We start from the raw sequence: 18,941 nt of genomic DNA on the forward strand, positions 1-18,941 counted from the left end.
AATCCTGTTGGCCACAAACGATTGTGTGAACTCGATTAATTTCCTTCCTCAACTGGAATTCCAAAGAAAAACAATGACAAGCGTGACTTTGTCTGGTTTGTAACATATTATTAGGCGTCAATGGTTCATACAATAATCTTATCGAATAAACATTTTACAGCCATTTTATATTTACTTTAGTCGCAGTGTTAAAGCAGTCAAACAGGCAAACAGCAATTTCATCAGCAGAGAAGCAGTAAAAACTGTAAACACGCGTGTAAACACAGAACTCTAGTAAACCACAGTAAACACACGTACATGTATAACCTGACTAGAAAATATTATGGTGGATATGTGCATTAGTTTGGGAGCGATAATGGTTGTCACATGAATTGCAGTTTAGTAAAGTCAAATACAATATACAATAGTCCTGCAAATGATAATTATAACAGGTGCTTGTGGTCGAACGTGCGCATCACTAAAATTGAAGAAGTAAGATTTAAAAGAACAATTTAAGGTACACGTAGTCAAACATTGTCTAAATACAAATTCTTTCATTACATAGTCTAGAATTGCTTTCAAAACTTTTACTTCTAGAACTTCTCTTCTTGTGTATATCCGCCAATGGTATTCTATTCTACGTTATCAATGTGACAGGAATGACTAATACATTAATTTGTTAAAACTGCATGCTATGCTTAAAAATTGTGTACTTTCAAGATTTCAGGGCAAATAAACGTTTTTAGTAAAATCAGTATTTTCTAAACCCGATATCAGATTACGTTTTGTTCTGGAGGGCATGTTGTAATGCACGCACAGATAAGTCGATCTTCACTTTGGCATTGGTTAATCGGTATTACGTAGAGACAATAAGAATCTCCATTACTAGTCTAAGTAAACGAAATTTTATTTAAAATTGGGAAGAAAGTGAAAGTTTTACAAAAAGACAACAACGGCACAACCGTCAAATCTACCAAAGAAAGAAAGACAGAAAGGAAGAAGAAGGAGAAAAAAAGAAAAGCAAACAAAAACAAACAAACAAAAAAAGCTAAACGAAGCCTTTGATTGAGAGCCTTTTTCACAAGTAAGAACTCGACCCAACACGTCTAATTTACCGATTCATCAACATGGGCACCACGCTATACCCTGAACATATACAAGAAAAAATTCAAAATCACACAAGATTGTCAAAAGCTCGTAACTATTGACATGGGAAAAGTGCAGAAGATGCGGAAAGGTTGAACACTAGGTTGATGGGCCCCACCTCTCTCTATCGATACCAAATATTTACAAAAATGACATAAAACACACAAAGAAGATCAATTCAAAAAAGGTCAGAATCCAATGTGAAAAACAAAAGTATTTAATAAAAACAACAAAGAAAATATTATTTTAACGATAAACGCAGGACTATTAGCAGTTAAAAGGAATGCAACCTAAAGAGCTCATTTCGGAACTAATCAAATGATAAAAAAAATATTAATTTTACATATGTGTATTCTGTTGCCTTTCTACTACTGTCTGTATGTGTAAGAAGGCAAGTGATAGTACCATACTTCCCAACTTATAAATGATTAAAACCCTGATAAAATCGGCGAGGGGTCTGGTCCCCTTGGCCGAAAACGAAAGTAAGGAGTTTGGAGAACATTCGGTCATGTTTCAAAGGATCAGTTTAAGCTTGTTCCATATGACTCATTGTTTCAAAATCTGTAAGGTAGCCTCTTACTGGGAAAAGGGATGTAATTTCTTCCCTGACAATGTCTGAAAACGCTGAGAATATTTTTCGCAACCATGAAACCTAAAAGAGGGCCAAAATCCCCAAGGATCAGGATGAATCACTGAGTGTTGGCATGTATGAAGTACCGTATATATAGTACAAGTATCTAAAGTTGATAAGGGTTTAGCACATCTTCAAAATACGAATACAAAAGACCATCTGAGGTCCCCTGAAATTCCTGAAGTCTCGGAACGTCATCTTTGTGAGCAGAATCTTGCATTCCAACCATATGTTCCCCGTAGGCTTGTTGGATGTAAGACGGTACATCATGTGGATGAAGGATCGTTATAGTATGCACCAGTAGACATGTCACTTTCGTAATGAACAAGTGGTTCCTTGTTGTTCTGGCCATTTAACGTTTTTACAGCAAACCCAATAATAACGAGCACAATACACACCGTTCCCACTACTGATATTGCTATATACACTGTCCGTATTTCAAAATCTGAAATGATAGCTAAATATATTATTCAATTCGTTCAATGCATAAAGACATAAACTGTATCTCCATAACGAAGAACATTTCATCGACACAGTTTCGACAACATATTTCATAATATGCAAGTGCAATTAATTAGTGTGCAATTTCGCAATTTTTTTGTTCTTCCACTATATCACTTACTAGTATTATAACCCCGTCTTGACAACATATTTTGTGATATTAACTCAATTATTTATCACAATTTACCCGTATATTGAAAACATGTCACTAGCATAAAATACATAAATTTGATATTATTTTTCTCCAGTGGAAAGAATTTCGCGCAGGAAACTTTTGGATGTAACATATACATCATTCATGTACATGTATATGCAAGTGCAATTGATTAGTGTGCAATTTCGTGATTTAATTTTTCTTCCACTAAATCACTTGCTAATATTATGAATTGCATTTAAGTACACACAGACAGAAACCCAAATTTATTCAATCTTCTGCACAGAGGCCTTCCTCGTTATCCGAATAGACTTCTCGCTATGCGGGCTCGAAGTTTATTTGAATAACTCATAAGACAGTGCTGTAAATATAATATGTATGAATGGTCATCTGGTGTATAGTATAATGACTTACGCAGTATAATTTGTTTGTATGTGTATGGGTTGCCTGGGTATAATATTTAGTTTTAACCCGGTGGTTTTTTTCTCTCTTTAACATATACGATGTACACCATACATGTACCTATTATCCTGATATAGTGTATTTAATGTGTTCCACGCCACACAGAACATTCATTTATATACCCAAATATTTTAGCATATACAAAATCAATGGTGGATCCTTGGAGGGGTTCCAGGGGTAGGAATATCCCCTATCGTTGGACACAATTGTGTTAATGTAAGCAGATAGTAAGGAATCCTAAATGTCGTTTTCGGAACCCACCTGTTTTTTGAAAAATAAATTTCATTATCCTCCGTCGGAATAAGGGATGAATTTCAGATAAATCTCGATAATAGCCATTTTGTTTTACTTGGTTATTAGAAGACGGCTTGTGAAAAGTTCTACCCACATACAGATGTATGCAGCACCAATTTTTGCGTTTCCACTACTGGTTTTCAATTGAATCACGTATACGGACCCATACAGCTTATGTGCAAAAAGGTGTGGCCATCTGATTGCTATATTGTGTACATGTATTCCTTACTACTGATAATATTGTCACAAGACTACTTCAATAATCATTTCAAAAAGTTTACGTCTGACATAATTTTGTTGGTAAACTCAACAGTAACAATATTTTTTTGACAATGTAATAGTTCCCCTGCAGGTGCACCAGATCAATATTCAAAGTTTAATTTAAGTGAAATACGAATTACTTATTCCTTCCTTATCCTCTGGGTTTATTGTTTAATAGTATATTTTTTTTTTATTTTGTGCGATCGCAAGCCGTATCTGCATCAGCTAATGCTCATCGACAGATCGCATTTAAGATAAAAGGGTCTATTCGTACGAAAATCAACACACGTATTTCAGTTTCTAGTTAAGAATACAATACATACATTTAATTTGACATCAACAGACCGCAGAACGCTGTTGTTTACAAATGTACATCTGTATATGCCCGTATCAGTCATGGACACATTTTTAATCTCTAAAGCATAATTTCCGTACGTCGAATTACGTAGTATCCGAATTCTTTTATGGACAGGGAAACCGTCATTTATCCGGAAATCATCGATATAAGTGCTGTTTGTTACATTTCTTTTCGTGTCCAGAAAAAGCCATTGCATGACTGTATTACCCGGTGGGTTTTGGCATAGAAGTATGGCAGTGTTCCCAAGCGAAACATTCTGAACTATGAGACTATTTATCTCTGAAAATAAAATATAATAGATCTTGAAAATTAAAGTAGCATGAAACGAGAAGTGTCTATTTTTATAAAATCAGCTTAGACACCAAAAAAAATTGCAATGCCGTTTTATTCGGAAACAGATTATATTTTTAAAAGGGAAGGATGTAATCTGCACTTACAGCAGACCACTACAGTGATTTGTTTAGAGAAGAGAAAAAAAACCACGTTGATTTCTTGTAGATTTTTTAATTCAGAAACGAAAAGTAATTCGGACTTAAAGACAATAATTGTAAACCAAAATGGAACGCAAAACACACAACATGTCAAGATGAAGAGACAATTTCGTGGTATTATTATTGGTTTCAAAACGAAACTTTCTGAACAATTGAATGCCATTATTTCATGATCTGTTTGGTATTGTTACAAAATGTTGTAAAAATGTCTTCGCTTGGAAGAATTAAATCCCTGTTAAAGATATCATTATTGTGGCATGTTATGCAAAATTTCAGCTTCATTATGATCAAACATGGGTTTTGCAAGAAAAAAAATATAGACTTCTTATCAACATTATCATCTTCATAACTTTCAGTGCTTTCGTTCATTTTCTTCTGATATTTAATGTGTTCAATACCATTTACACAATCGGAATTGTAAAGTTTCATCTCTATAAATAGCTGATCACGAACCACCGTAATCTTCTTTTTTATCTGTCTTCGTACTTTTTCAGTACAGGATAAAGTTGATTTTTTTTCTTTTCTTTTCCATCTTGTCTGATTATTGTTCCCTGACCGAAAAATTCGTGCTTTTCAATTTGTAACAGTCTTTCATGCCTAACTGTTTATCTGTTATCGAAACAAATTTAGCGACGATTAGTCAATCGCCGTTTTTCTTTTTTCTGTCCAAAAGGATGTACATTCATGAAACTCATGTTTTTCATTGATTCTATGTTTATTGTTGATGACTTTGTCACGGTGCTTTCTGCGTCCTCTGCTTCAAGTTCTATTCTTTACACAATGATGTTATTATTCATAATGGAGCTTTAAACAAAATTTAAAGAGGCGGTGTTTATTCATGATTAGCCCGGACTTTGAATGCGTATAACCTGGTATTAAATCATACCAAAATATCACTTAAAATATTGTGCATTACACCAAATAATTTTATAATTTCTGATGATAAGCATTTCAACCATTTTTAACAAAAACCCAGTAGTGTGTTTTATAAAAATGATTTTTTTTAATATTTTACATGTATATACATGTACAACAATGACTCAGAAGTCAAAGTTGACTGGGTACCAATGAATAATTGACACAATTTGCATTATACATTTTTAATATTTTATTAGTAATTTAATACTTAATTCAATATAGAAAATATAGTATTCGTTATAAACTCGTCTATTTACCTAGTATTGTTATACATGGACTATCATTTTTGTTCAATATGATACAGAAATTTGCTTGATTGAATAATGGATTAGGCTTTAACGTTAAGTAGACATTTTATTAATTACAGGACGAGATATTTGACAACTAAAATGAAAGTTTACCTAGAAATAGAAGAGTAAGAATCCATGTTAAAGGCGTCAATTTAGAGAGCATAAACATTGTATATTGAATGAAATTTTAAAAATGAACAAATTGAAATCTTGATTGATGAAATCTGGTATATATGCAATCTATTAACTTAAAAGAAAAGTCAATTCTGTAATTGGATATTTCCTCTTATAGACAAAATGACAACAGTTCCGGAAAAAATTCAAGATGACATATCTATATTTATAGTTATGGTTATACAATAATAGGTTACCCCCTTTACAAAATGAAAACCTAAAAAAAATTAACAAAAAACAAAAAACAAAAAAACAAAAACAAAAACAAAAACAAACAAAACAAGCAAAACACAAAGAAAAAATTAGCAAAAATAAAGCAAAAATCAACAACCACAAACAAACTGCTACATGAAATTTTCTTCCCGCAAAAATTAATGATTATGTTGAAAACGTGTATTAATGCTTACATTCACATATTTGGGGTAAGAATTTATGTACATGATATTTGTACAGTACATTGTGCGTTCAGTCAGACTTAGGTACGTTGGTGCAATGTTTAGAGGCACAAGTCTTAAAAATCACTGCTAAGTTTTTTAGAAACCATTTTATATAATTAAATCATCTTAAAAACTTATAGTTTGACATAAAAAATGTGGATATATGTGTTTGCAGTTTTTAACCATGCGTTGTGGGTGTAGGAAGTATAATCTTCCAAAGAGGAAGGAAACCGTCAACATCATTTATTTGCTATATTAAAAAAAACTTGGAACATCACCTGAACAAAGTTGAATTTTTCTTTAAACAATTAGTAATAAGTTTATAGTTCAGAACTAACTCAATAGTTCACTTCGACATAGAGGCCCATTGAATTGCTGACAGCTGCAATTTGTTTGAGTGATGCAATCTTTAAAATAAGTATAAGACAAAGAACTAATATCTAATAATCTCATAAAACAATAAAAGTTATTTCATTACAATGATATGTATCATGACTTTTTTTTATCTAATGCATATCTCCGACTGTAATAAACTAGAATAATGAATAAGTGAATAATACGTTTGAAAGGTAAGAAGAAAAGGAACTATTGTAACATACCAATAAAATATAAATACATTTTTGGATACGCCTCGGGTATTATCAGCGATGACATGCGTTCTTTTCCCATAACGTACACTTTCAACATACATGATTGATTGGTGGATTGGGTGGTGTTTAACTCCCAAACAAAAGTATTTTAGTATTTTAGCTCTATCCAGCAATGGTCAAGAAATGGATTATAAAATGAACATTAAATTATGATGAAATGTAAAATTGGTTGGGACAAAAAGATAAAAGATTTCACCGGAAATAAGAATAAGAGGTGGGAAGCGTCGGGCAATTGAGCCTCTTGTAGCGTTGCCGAGGTTCCTCCTATCAGAGTTCAATCAAAGTGCTTTTACGTGCCAGGAACGTGGCATTTTTTCCAGCATGGTGCACCAGTTAGGTTTTCCGTATAATGGTCTGACGACCCCAGCATATAGGATGCCAGGGATACCTAATTCAATCACCTGGCGGAAACAACCCAGTTGCTCTGCGGGCAGAGCATCCTGGGCTCCGGCCAGTGTTCTATGCGTTATTTAGTCGCCTTTTTTTCAACAAGGAAAAATGATTTCAGTTGTTTATGTCATAAATTGGGAATTTTTTTTCAGATTTTGTTCTTGATCGATTTATCCATATTATTATCGTTGACTTCCAGTAACCTCCACTATTTAGTAGTAAAATAAATGCATTTGTAGTCAAGTGTCCATTAAAATTTTATATGAATACGTAATGACCTATTGGAATATGAGGGATCATAAGGTATTAAAGAAATTTTGTGTTTCCGATAAGATCATCTTCAAAAATAGGGTCGGTAGGTTTGGTGGGGGGATTATAAATTTGCAGGAATTCAAAACCTACTATTTTGCTGCCTCTGTTATGACACCGCTGAATAATGAACTTGTCGTAGCCATGGCCATGTTGTTTAATTTTTTTTATGAAATTTGAACCTCCACGGAAACACCGAAAACCATGGCATGCACATAGTGTGGAATTAGATACGCAATTACTTACAAAGTATGCCCTATCTATAGAAAGTCCCATATCATAGGTATTGCAATCGGTCAATTCAAGTCCAGGATATCTTTGACGAAAAATATCTTTCTTTCTTTGTATTTTTTTTAATCCAATTCAAGCACCATAACTCTAACTTCAACTTACTGCCACCTTCATTTAACACAAGTTTTAAAATTAAGCGGAATTTGTTTGATGTCAAACTATAAGTTACTAAGATGATTAATTTACATAAAATGGTTTTAAAAAAACACTTATCAGTGATTTGTAAGACTTGTGCCTCTAAACATTGCATCAACTATCTAAGTCTGACTGTACGTACAATGTACTGTACAAATATCATGTACATGTATTCTTACCCCAAATATGTGAATGCATATAAGCATGAATACAAGTTTTCAACATAATCATTAATTTTTGCAGTCACAACATTCATGTAGCAGTTTGTTTGTTTATGGTTGTTGATCTTTGCTTTCTTTTTCTTTGTTTTTGTTTGTTTATGTTTGTTTGTTATTTTTTTTTTTGTTTTCTTTTTGTTTCTTTTTTTTGTTTTTTTTTTTTTTGTTTTTTTGTTTTTTTTTGTTTTTTTTTTTTGTTTTTTTTTGTCTTTGTTTTTTTTTTTTTGTCTTTGTTTTTTTATTTGGTAAAGAGGGATAACCTATTAGATAACCTCAACTATAAATATAAATGTGTCATCTTGATTTTTTTCCGTAACATTTGGTCTATTAGAGGAAATATCAAATTACAGAAATAATTGACCTTTAAGTTAATTCAATGCATGTAGACCGGATTTGATTACTTAAAACATTTAATTCAATATATACAATCAAATTGTGTTCCACATCATTTGTGAAATTAGAGAATGTTTATGCTCTCTAGATTGGCACTTTTAACATGGATTATTACACTTCTATTTCTAGGTAAACTTTCATTTTAGTTGTCAAATATCTCGTCCTGTAATTAATAAAATGTCTACTTAACGTTAAAGCCCAATCTGTTATTCAATCAAACAAATTTCTGTATCATATTGAACAGAAATGATAGTCCATGTATAACAATACTAGGTAAATAGACGAGTTTATTCCGAATAGTCTGATTTATATATATATATATATATATATATATATATATATATATATATATATATATATATATATATATATATATATATATATATATATATATATATATATATTAAATTACCAATTTTAAAGGCTTAAAATAAGTTAAAAATGTATAATACCTATTTTGTCAATTACCCATTGGTACTCAGTCAACTTTGACTTCTTGGACACTGTTGTAAATGTCTATACATGTAAGATATTTTAGTAAAACACACTGTACTGTGTTTTTGTTGAAAATAGTTGAATTTTTTATCATCAGAAATTATAAAATGATTTGGAGCACTGCACAATATTTGAAGTGACACTTTGGTATCATTGAATACATGTACCAGATTATAACGCATTCAAAGTTCGGGTTAATCATGAATAAACACCGGATCTTTAACCTTTGTTTAAGGCACCATTATGAATAATAACATTATTGTATCAGTAATAAAACTTGAAGCAGAGGAGGACGCAGAAAGCACCGTGGCAAACTTCATTAACAATGAACTTAGAATCAATGAAAAACATGAGTTTCATGAATAAACATCCTTTTGGAAAGAAAAAGAAAAACGGCAATTGACTAATCGTCTCTACATTTGTATCGATAAAAGATAAACAGTTAGGGATGAAAAACTGTTACAAATTGAAAGGTACAAATTTTTCGGTCAGGGAACAAGATGGAAAAGAAAAGAAAAAAAAATATCCTGTACTAAAAGGTGCGTTGAAAGACAAAAAGAAGATTACTGTGGTTCGTGATCAAATGAAAATGGTGTTGAACGCATTAAGTTTCAGAAAAAAAACACATGAACGAAAGCACTGAACGCTATGAAGATGACAATTTTGATGAGAAGTCAATATTTTTTCCTTCAAAACCCATGTTTTATCATAATGAAGCTGAAATGTCGTATAACATGCTACAGGAATGATAACTTTAACAGTGATTTAATTCTTCCAAGCGCAGATTTGTTTTGATATTTCTACAACATTTTGTAACAATACCAAACTTATCATAACATAATGCCATCCAATAATATCGTCCACACTTTTTGACGGATGATTTGCCCCAAATGTTCAGAAAGTTTTGATTCGAAACCAATAATATTGCCACTAAATTGTCTCTTCATCTTCACATGTTGCGTGTTTTGCGTTTCATTTTGGTTTACAATTATTGCCTCCAAGTTCAGATTACTTTTCGTTTCTGAGCTAAAACATCTACAGGAAATCAATGTGTTTTTTTTTTCTTCTCTACAAAAATCCATTGCAGTGGTCTGCAGTATGTACATATTGTATCCTTTCATTTTAAAATATAACCTGTTTCCGAATAAAACGGCATTGCAATTTTTTTGTGCCTAAGCTGATTTCATAAAAAATAAATTACTCATCTCGTTTCGTGCTACTTTAATTGTCTAGATCTATTATATTCTATTTTCAGAGATAAATAGCCTCATAGTTCAGAATGTTTCGCTTGGGAACACTACCATACTTCCATGCCAAAACCCACCGGGTAATACAGTCATGCAATGGCTTCTTCTGGACACGAAAAGAAATGTAACAAATAGCACTTATACCGATGGTTTCCGGATAAATAACGGTCTCCCTGTCCATAAAAGAATTCGGATTCTACGAATTTCGACGTATGGAAATTATGCTTTAGAGATTAAAAATGTGTCCATGACCGATACGGGCATGTACAGATGTACATTTGTAAACAACAGCGTTCTGCGGTCTATTGATGTCAAATTGAATGTAATAGGTATGTATTGTAGTTTTAACTAGAAACTGAAACACGGGTGTTGATCTTCGTACGAATAGACCCTTTTATCTTAAATGCGATATGTCGATGAGCATATGATGATGCAGATACGGCTTGGGATCGCACAAAATACAAAGAACGATATATTATTAAAAAATAAACTCAGAAACTAAGGAATGAATAAGTACATTGTATTTCACTAAAATAAAACTTTGAATATTGATCTGGCGCACATGTGGGGTAAATGGGCGTTTTTCAATAAAAGTGTGATTTTCAGTTGGCAAAACATATCAAAAATAACGTTTAATTATGTGAACTTTTTTAATGTAACCAAACTTTTCAACATCAATGCTAACAAATTCCAAGACATGCAATCTTAATGCAAACATTAACTGACTCAAAAAACAACAATATAATGGCACATAATAATAAAATATCCACTACGAAACAAATTATTTAGCTGAGATTAATAATATTAAAAAGAATATACTTCTATTTTTCGTGTTGATTTGGCATTAACTATGACAAAAATGATATGAAAAGTTTACTCAATATTTGGTATGTCACTTAATGAGCATTCACTTGGACATTTCATATCAAAAATACAATAACTTGATAAAATTATACCCTTTCAAATACAAATATTCTTTGATGATCTTTCAAAACCTGTTTTCTATACTTTAGAGAGTGTTGACTGGAGGGACTAAATTGATGTTTAATTCGGTTCATAAAAATAAATTTGCATATGAGCACAAATTGTATTTTCATGTTGCGTTACGTATTGGACAAGATTGTTTCCTAATGGACTAAATCGTTACGTATTGGACATTCAGCATAACTTGCTGTTTGAGTGGAAATTATAATAATACTATTACAAATTAACTGAATTCCTGGTATGTACCCTTACTCAGATAATATTTTCAAATTGCCTTAGATAATCCAAACAAAATAAGAATATGGCATTGCCTTATTATTACATTATTGGAATAGTAAGGTAAGGCTTGTAGTTATAACTTACATGAAAAAAAAAATTTTTTCGATTATTGTACAGCAAATGGAAATTAATAATTTTAGATTGGAGCTATTTAGATCAAAAGTACATATATTCTGATCTTTGCAAGATATACAAGGGCTAAAATATGTATTGGAATCCTCAACAAATCATGACATTTACTTGGCACAACTTTGCAGGACAAATATTCATGTAGACGAAATATTATGAGGTGTAAATGATATGAATACGTTGACTTGAACAATAAAATGTATGACTTAAATTGTATGCAAGATTTGACATATCCTACCTACAATGTTTATCATGTGACACAGTAAATTGATTTCCGTAGGTTGAGCATCTAATTCATATCAATATTTCAAATGTAGTTTTGCAGTTGTTAATATGGAACTAATAAGGTTGAGTTATTGGCATTCCGTGCAGTAATATAAAAAGTCCTTTTCTTTCAAAAATATGAATCAGATGGGAAGACCTGAAACCCATTTCCTGTACAAGGGTAAGGCATACTTACAGACGGACAAAATGATCGATATATATATATATATATATATATATATATATATATATATATATATATATATATATATATATATATGCCCCTAGAGATATGAGAGTATGGTAGCTACATAAATAAAATACACAGAACATCTAGACATATTCAAAACAGTCAATCAATGAGTTTATATCTCTGTATTCGATTATTTCCCTTAACATTTTGTCCTTTTCTGGAGTTTACCCATCGTTTTCTTCCATGTTTTATCATCAATCTGATAATGTGTTGTCCCCTCAATCGTCCTTGGCTGACTTATTATTCCCAAGATGTCTTCAAACTCATATCAGGTTTTGTCAAGGATATTTTTTTTTGGCCACAAAAAGCAATTTGCACCCTTAGATCCAACTCTTTGCATACACTCAACATATAAAATCTGCGATTCTGAATCAATGTTTTCTACATAATATTATCCTGGATACGCGTGTCCTTGGTATTCTATTATAACATATGAACTAACATAGTTCTCTACAGTATCTACAGAAAATAAGGACTTTGATGACTGCCCCCTTTTTTTATCTTCCTGGGTTTACCATGATTCATCGTTTGTCCTTTTAATCAGAATATATTCTGTCTCCTACCACTTGTGTCTTATAATTCAAATGTTAGGTGTCACAATTTGGAAAGAATTATTAAATGACTAACTTGTGCAGTATCTTGAGTGAATGCATCAAACGCCATATGTACGTAAGTTTCTTTGTTTTGAACATAAATATCTTTTGGTGGAAAAGAGGTATTTCGTAACATTTTTTTCTTTTTAAAATCTTTTTGGTTTAGAAAAATAAATAATGCGAATAACAAAATGATTTCTTCAATAAATGTCCATTACGAAACGATTTTGTCAACTACGAAACGAAAACTGTCGTTTCGTAGTTGACCGTTTCGTTGGGGACATATTTGCGGGAAAACGCGGAAAATTTAGCCACTAACACTACTTAAACAATTTTCTGATATGTTTTGATCTAAGCAACAACATATCTTCTAAATCACAAATTTAGGAGAAATTTCAGCGTGTGCATGTACGTTAAAATCTCCGTTACCAAGTGGACAAGTAAAAAAATACGGGGTGCTCTCTACTTACCAAAATGCAAGTATTTTCTTTACTTGTTCATTTCGACTTCCAGTATGCAGCCATGTTGTTACTAGGATATAGTATTAGTAGTAAGACACTTCCTAGTAACAAGGAATCCAGTTATGTGTTTATATTAGCAACAAAAGTAAAATAGTTTCGTAGTGGACTAAATTTCGGGGACAACTACAAAATGTAATTTTACATCGATTATGGAAATAAATCGATCAAATCGTTTTTGGATATTAATTTTGAGTATCTTGTTATGATCAGAAATAATGTATCATTTACTTTTGAATCCAAAAATCGATCAATTTCGAAGTGTATTTTATCTGTTCATGTTTTGGGGACATGTCAATTCCAACCATTCGAACTTGTTTCTTTCATTGATAACATTGAGGAGTTTTTTTTCTCCCTACTGTGTTTTGTATATTGACTCACAATATACTCAACAGACTAAAAATTACTCGCATATTTAGACAGAAATTCACAAAATCTTTTAGGACAAGAATTCTCGCTTTTGTTGAAAAAAGCCCATATATGCGTCCTTTTAGAAATATCTGTCGTAACTGGTGTCACGATATAACAATCAGATGGCCATATCTTTTTGTACATAAACTGTACATGGGTCCGTATACGTGATTTAATGGAAAACCAGTAGTGCAAACGCAAAAGGTGGTGCTGCATACATCCGTATGTGGGTAGAACTTTTCACAAGCCGTCTTTTAATAACCAAATAAAACAAAATGGCTATTATCGAGACCTATCTGAAATACATCCCTTATTTCGACGGAGGACAATAAAATTTATTTAAAAAAGACAGGTGGGTTCCGAAAACGACATTTAGGATTCCTTAGTATCTGCTTACATTAACACAATTGTGTCCAACAATAGGGAATATCCTTACCCCTGGAACCCCTCCAAGGATCCACCATTGATTTTGTATATGCTAAAATATTTGGTTATAGTAATGAACGTTCTGTGTGACGTTGAATACACTGTATAAGGAGAATAGGTACATGTATGGTGTACATTGTATATGTTAAAGAGACAAAAACACCACCGGGATAAAACAAAATATCATGCCATGGCCACCCATATGCATACAAACAAAGTATACTGCGTAAGTCATTATACTATATTACTCCAGATGACTATTCGTACATATTATATTTATAGCACTGTCTTATGAGTTAATCAAATAGACTTCGAACCCGCATAGCGAGAAGTCTATTCGGATAACGAGGAAGGCAGTGTTATAAATGATTTGTTACATGAATTGACCACACCCATTAATCGATAATTGACGAATGAGAGATATACAGGCACGGGTAGCTCGTGCTCTCGTTCTTTGTTGAATCATTTTCGTCAGAGGCGGAGTTGTCCATATGCAATATTTATGCTAATGACGTTGGATATTGCACAGCTGTTTTCAAATTGAGTTCTATGGGAACACGCGACCTTTCATGCAATATCATACAAGATTTATAGTTAGAGCACACTTTGTCTTCCTCTTATATTTATTTGTGAAAAAGAACAAAAGAAAAATCTCAATTCATGAAACAAGTACTTACTGCATGTTAATATTAAACTTCGGGTTTGTTCTATTGATAGATGTTCTCGATTTGCCAGAAAATGAAGTGGATATGGAACAAAATACTACGACTTTTATCGATCTTCAAAAGGAACAAAGGCAAATAGAGATCAAAGGTTTATTTATTGTGCTTGAACATTAGTTTTGTACATATAGACAAGGTCAATATGACTTAGTACGTACATTGATGAATTGTATGTCACGTGGTTTTCTATTTAACCAACAATCGTTTTATTTTGCGAGTGGCCAAATAAAAAGACTTTCATCAAATCGATGTTCCTGACACTTATGTATGTATATCTCTATTGAAGAGGGTGCGACAGGGGCACCAATATTGGTTTCTGAAGGTTGTCTTGCTAATAGATTACTATCTCTTCCACAGACCTATAACCGCTTTCTGATTCATGGCATATCACTCCGCTAGCCTATAGGCTATTCTATACAAGATGTGAAAAAAATTAGAAGGCATGAGCACTACTCATAACAAATCTGCTAAGCTACATGTAGTTCCGTTTTACTGTACTTATTTGCAAGAGGCGGGGTTCAATACTGAATGTGGTTTGAAATAGCGAATCAATCCTCTGTGCAGGAGATTGAATAAATTTGGGTTTCTGTCTGTGTGTACTTAAACGCAATTCATAATATTAGCAAGTGATTTGGTGGAAGAGCAAAGAACTAAAAATTCGTGAATTTGCACACTATTCAATTGCACTTGCATATACATGTACATGTATGATGTATGTGTAACATCCAAAAGTGTCCTGCGTGCAATTCTTTCCACTGGAGAAAAAAAAATCAAATTTATATATTTTATGCTAGTTAAATGTTTTCAATATACGGGTAAGTTGTGAAAAATAATTGAGTTAATATCAAAAAATGTGTTGTCGAGACGGGGTCGATGAAATGTTTTCATTCTTTTTCTTCGTTATGGAGATACATTTACAGTATATGTATTTATTCATCGTACGACTTGAATAATATATTTAGCTTTCATTTCAGATTTTGAAATACGGGCAGTGTATATAGCAATATCAGTAATGGGAACGGTGTGCATTGTGCTCGCTGTTATTGGTGTTGCTGTAAAAACGCCTAAGAGCCAAAGAAAACAGGAACCCCTTGTTCATGACGAAAGTTACATGTCTACTGAAGCATACTATAACGATCCTTCATCCAGAACACGTGATGTACCGTCTTACATACAACAAGCGTATGGGGAACAAGATTCTGCTCAGAAATATGACGTTTCGAGACTTCCGGAATTGCAGGGAACCACAGGTAGTCTTTTGTATTCGTATATTGAAGATGTGCCAAGCCCTTATCAACTTTTGACACGTGATCAGCAGGAATCACATGTATACAAGACTTGCGCAGTGAATAATGCTAAAGGCGGAATGATTTCAAAAAGTGATGAAAAGTCACATGACTATGCAGAGTGTGGTCCTACCTCAGAATTGTATATGACCATGTCTGGGTGAAACACTTGATGAACGGGACACGTATTGTAATAGCTGACATAAATCATGTATTATATACTAATTGTGTATTTTTATCTTTTTTTCATGATTTCTTCACTAACGATAGGAAAAGAAGTAGTTTTATTGTAAAAACAGGCTATCCAGTGGCCCTGAAATTCCTAAAAACTCTGTTTTCAGTTTGGCTAAAATTCCTAAAAAACTTGAAATTCAAAGGAAATTCCTAAAAAAAACCTTCATTTTTCATGTGAATTCCTAACTTTTCACTCACTGCTGTTTTAGGAGTTACGAAAATAATCCTTGCATTTTTTGTTTCAATGACTGCTTGTTTTGTAATAAAGAGAGTGCATCGTTATTGTCTGTAAATAACTTCTTAATAACAGGTAATTAGGTTTTCTTCTGTCAGGAATTCTCAAAAGACATGAAAGAATGATCGAAAATTTTCTCAGTGTTAGTTACTGAAAATTCCTAATTTTGACCCTAAAGTAGCACTAAAATTCCTCATTTTTAATCCTAAAATTAACAACAAAAGTAGCTAGACAGCCTGTAAAAAGGTGCCAGATATATTTGTACATATGCTGTACTATCATTTGCCTTCTTACGGGGAGTATTAGGAAGACAACAGAAAGTACATATGAAAAATACAATGTACATGTATTTTAAAATGATATATTTTTTCATCTTTCGATCAGTTCCAAATTGAATTCTTGAGTTTGCATATTTATTGTTATTTTTTTTTGCAAGATTTGTTGTGGTACACCTCATTTTTACATTAAGCTTTATGGTGTGTTTTGCCTGCATTGTAGCTGCTGTAAATATTTACTAGCGATAGGAAGAAGTGGGGCCCATTAACCTTGCTGCATCTTTTGCAATTGCCCAAGTCAATAACTACTAGACTTTGATAGTCTTGTATGTTTTTTTGTTTCTATTACGGGGCACCAAATGGGACTCTTGTGGTTTTGTCATCAAAATTCAAATTTGTACAGAGCAAAAGTGAATTTTGTTCAACAAAAATGAATTCAGATTAACAAAATATATAACACAGTACACATTTTCAATTTTGTGTCACAATAGTTAATTTTGTGTCAAAATTTTGAATGTTTTGATTACAAAAAGATTAAGTCCCATTCGGCGCCCCGTATACGTATGTATATGTTAAGGGTGATGCCCATTTCGATAAGTCGGTAAATTAGACGTATCGGGTCGAGTGGCCTACAATTATAAGAGTAATCAAGAGAACCAAGGTTCTACACAACAAAGAACATAAAGTGACTAAAATCGTACATACAAAGTAACAAAAGCAAATGAGAAACTCAGACTCCACTTAAAACTGTGAGCATGGACCAGGTGTACCTATAAGGTAAGCGTCCTCTGCTTTTCCAGAAACACCCGCCGAGGTGCTCATGAAAAGTCAAGTGCGGGGTTCATTTAGCTGTTTTTTTAAAGATATTTTTTTCTTCCTTCCTTTCTTTTTTCTTTCTTTTGTATGCCGTTGTTGTCTCCTTAGAACTTTCACTTTCTTCGTTTAGACTTTAAATGGAGATCTCGATTATATCGTCGTAGTACCGATCAACGAATGCCAACGTGAAGATCTACTAATCGGTGCATTACAACATGACCTCCAGAAGAAAACGGAATCTGAGATCGGGTTTAGAAAATACTGATTTTACTAAAATGTTTATTTGCCCTGTAACAAATTCTTGAAAGTACAGAATTTTTAAGCATAGCATACAGTTATAACAAAATATATTCAGTCATTCCTGTTACATTAATAATGTAGTAGAGAATACCATAGGCGGATATTTACAAGACGAGAAGTTCGAGATTCAACATTTTAGGAAGTAATTCTAAATAATTTTTACTATGTAATGAAAGGATTGTGTCTAGACAATGTTTGACTACGTGTACCTTAATTTGTTATTAAAATCAATTTACAAATTCATCCATCCACTTTTCTATCCTTTTAAATCTTACTTCTTCAATTTTAGTGATGCGCATGCTCGGCCACGAGCACCTGTTATAATTATAATTTGCAGGACTATTGTATATTGTATTTGACATTAATAAACTGCAATTCATGTAACAACTGTTATCGTTCCCAAACTAAAGCACATATTCACCATAACATTTTCTAGTCAGATTATACATGTACATATGTTTACTGTGGTTTACTAGAGTTCTGTGCAACATGAAGCAACACGCGTGTTTACAGTTTTTGCTGGTTCTCTGCTGATGAAATTGCTGTTTGCCTGTTTGACTGCTTTAACACTGCGACTAAAGTAAAAATAAAATGGCTGTAAAAATGTTAATTCGATAAGATTATTGTACGAACCACTGACTAATAAAGTGTTGCAAATCTGTGGAAGTCACGCTTGTCATTTTATCAATTATATCTTTTTGGAATTCCAGTTGATGAAGGAAATAATCGAATTCACACAATTGTTTGGTGCCAACAGGATTTGCTTTTCAAAGGATGAGGTCATTCACTCAAGGACTTATTATTTTTATAGATTAGCACTTCTCTTAAAAATATGTTTTTATTTGTAGAAACTTGGTAATGTCAGTTGACTCTTACTTTGTATTTAATATATCCGTGTTTTCCGGTCATTTTTTGTAAGTCCCTTTTTAAGAAATGTGTGGTTTTTAGGAATTTCCCCATAGTAAACATTGATTCTGTTTGCTACAATGTAT

General features: G+C 32.5%; 1 protein-coding gene across 2 annotated transcripts; it reads left to right on the forward strand.

Moving 5' to 3' along the window:
- Window positions 1-8,453: 8,453 nt before the first annotated feature.
- LOC148613783 (uncharacterized) lies at window positions 8,454-18,610 on the forward strand. Of its 2 annotated transcripts, XM_088587368.1 has the most exons (4): window positions 8,454-8,611; window positions 10,233-10,553; window positions 14,799-14,894; window positions 15,778-18,610. In XM_088587368.1, the coding sequence occupies exons 1-4, from the start codon at window positions 8,554-8,556 to the stop codon at window positions 16,251-16,253; spliced, it is 951 nt and encodes a 316-aa protein (XP_088443494.1). In that variant the 5' UTR covers window positions 8,454-8,553; the 3' UTR covers window positions 16,254-18,610. The 2 variants fall into 2 exon arrangements, with proteins under 2 accessions (XP_088443494.1, XP_088443495.1); XM_088587369.1 differs by lacking the exon at window positions 14,799-14,894.
- The last annotated feature ends 331 nt before the right edge of the window (window positions 18,611-18,941 follow it).

The sequence above is a fragment of the Perna viridis genome, chromosome 6 (genome assembly GCF_037379345.1).
Source record: "Perna viridis isolate PV_CMFRI_1.1 ecotype Kerala chromosome 6, ASM3737934v1, whole genome shotgun sequence".
Taxonomy (NCBI): domain Eukaryota; kingdom Metazoa; phylum Mollusca; class Bivalvia; order Mytilida; family Mytilidae; genus Perna; species Perna viridis.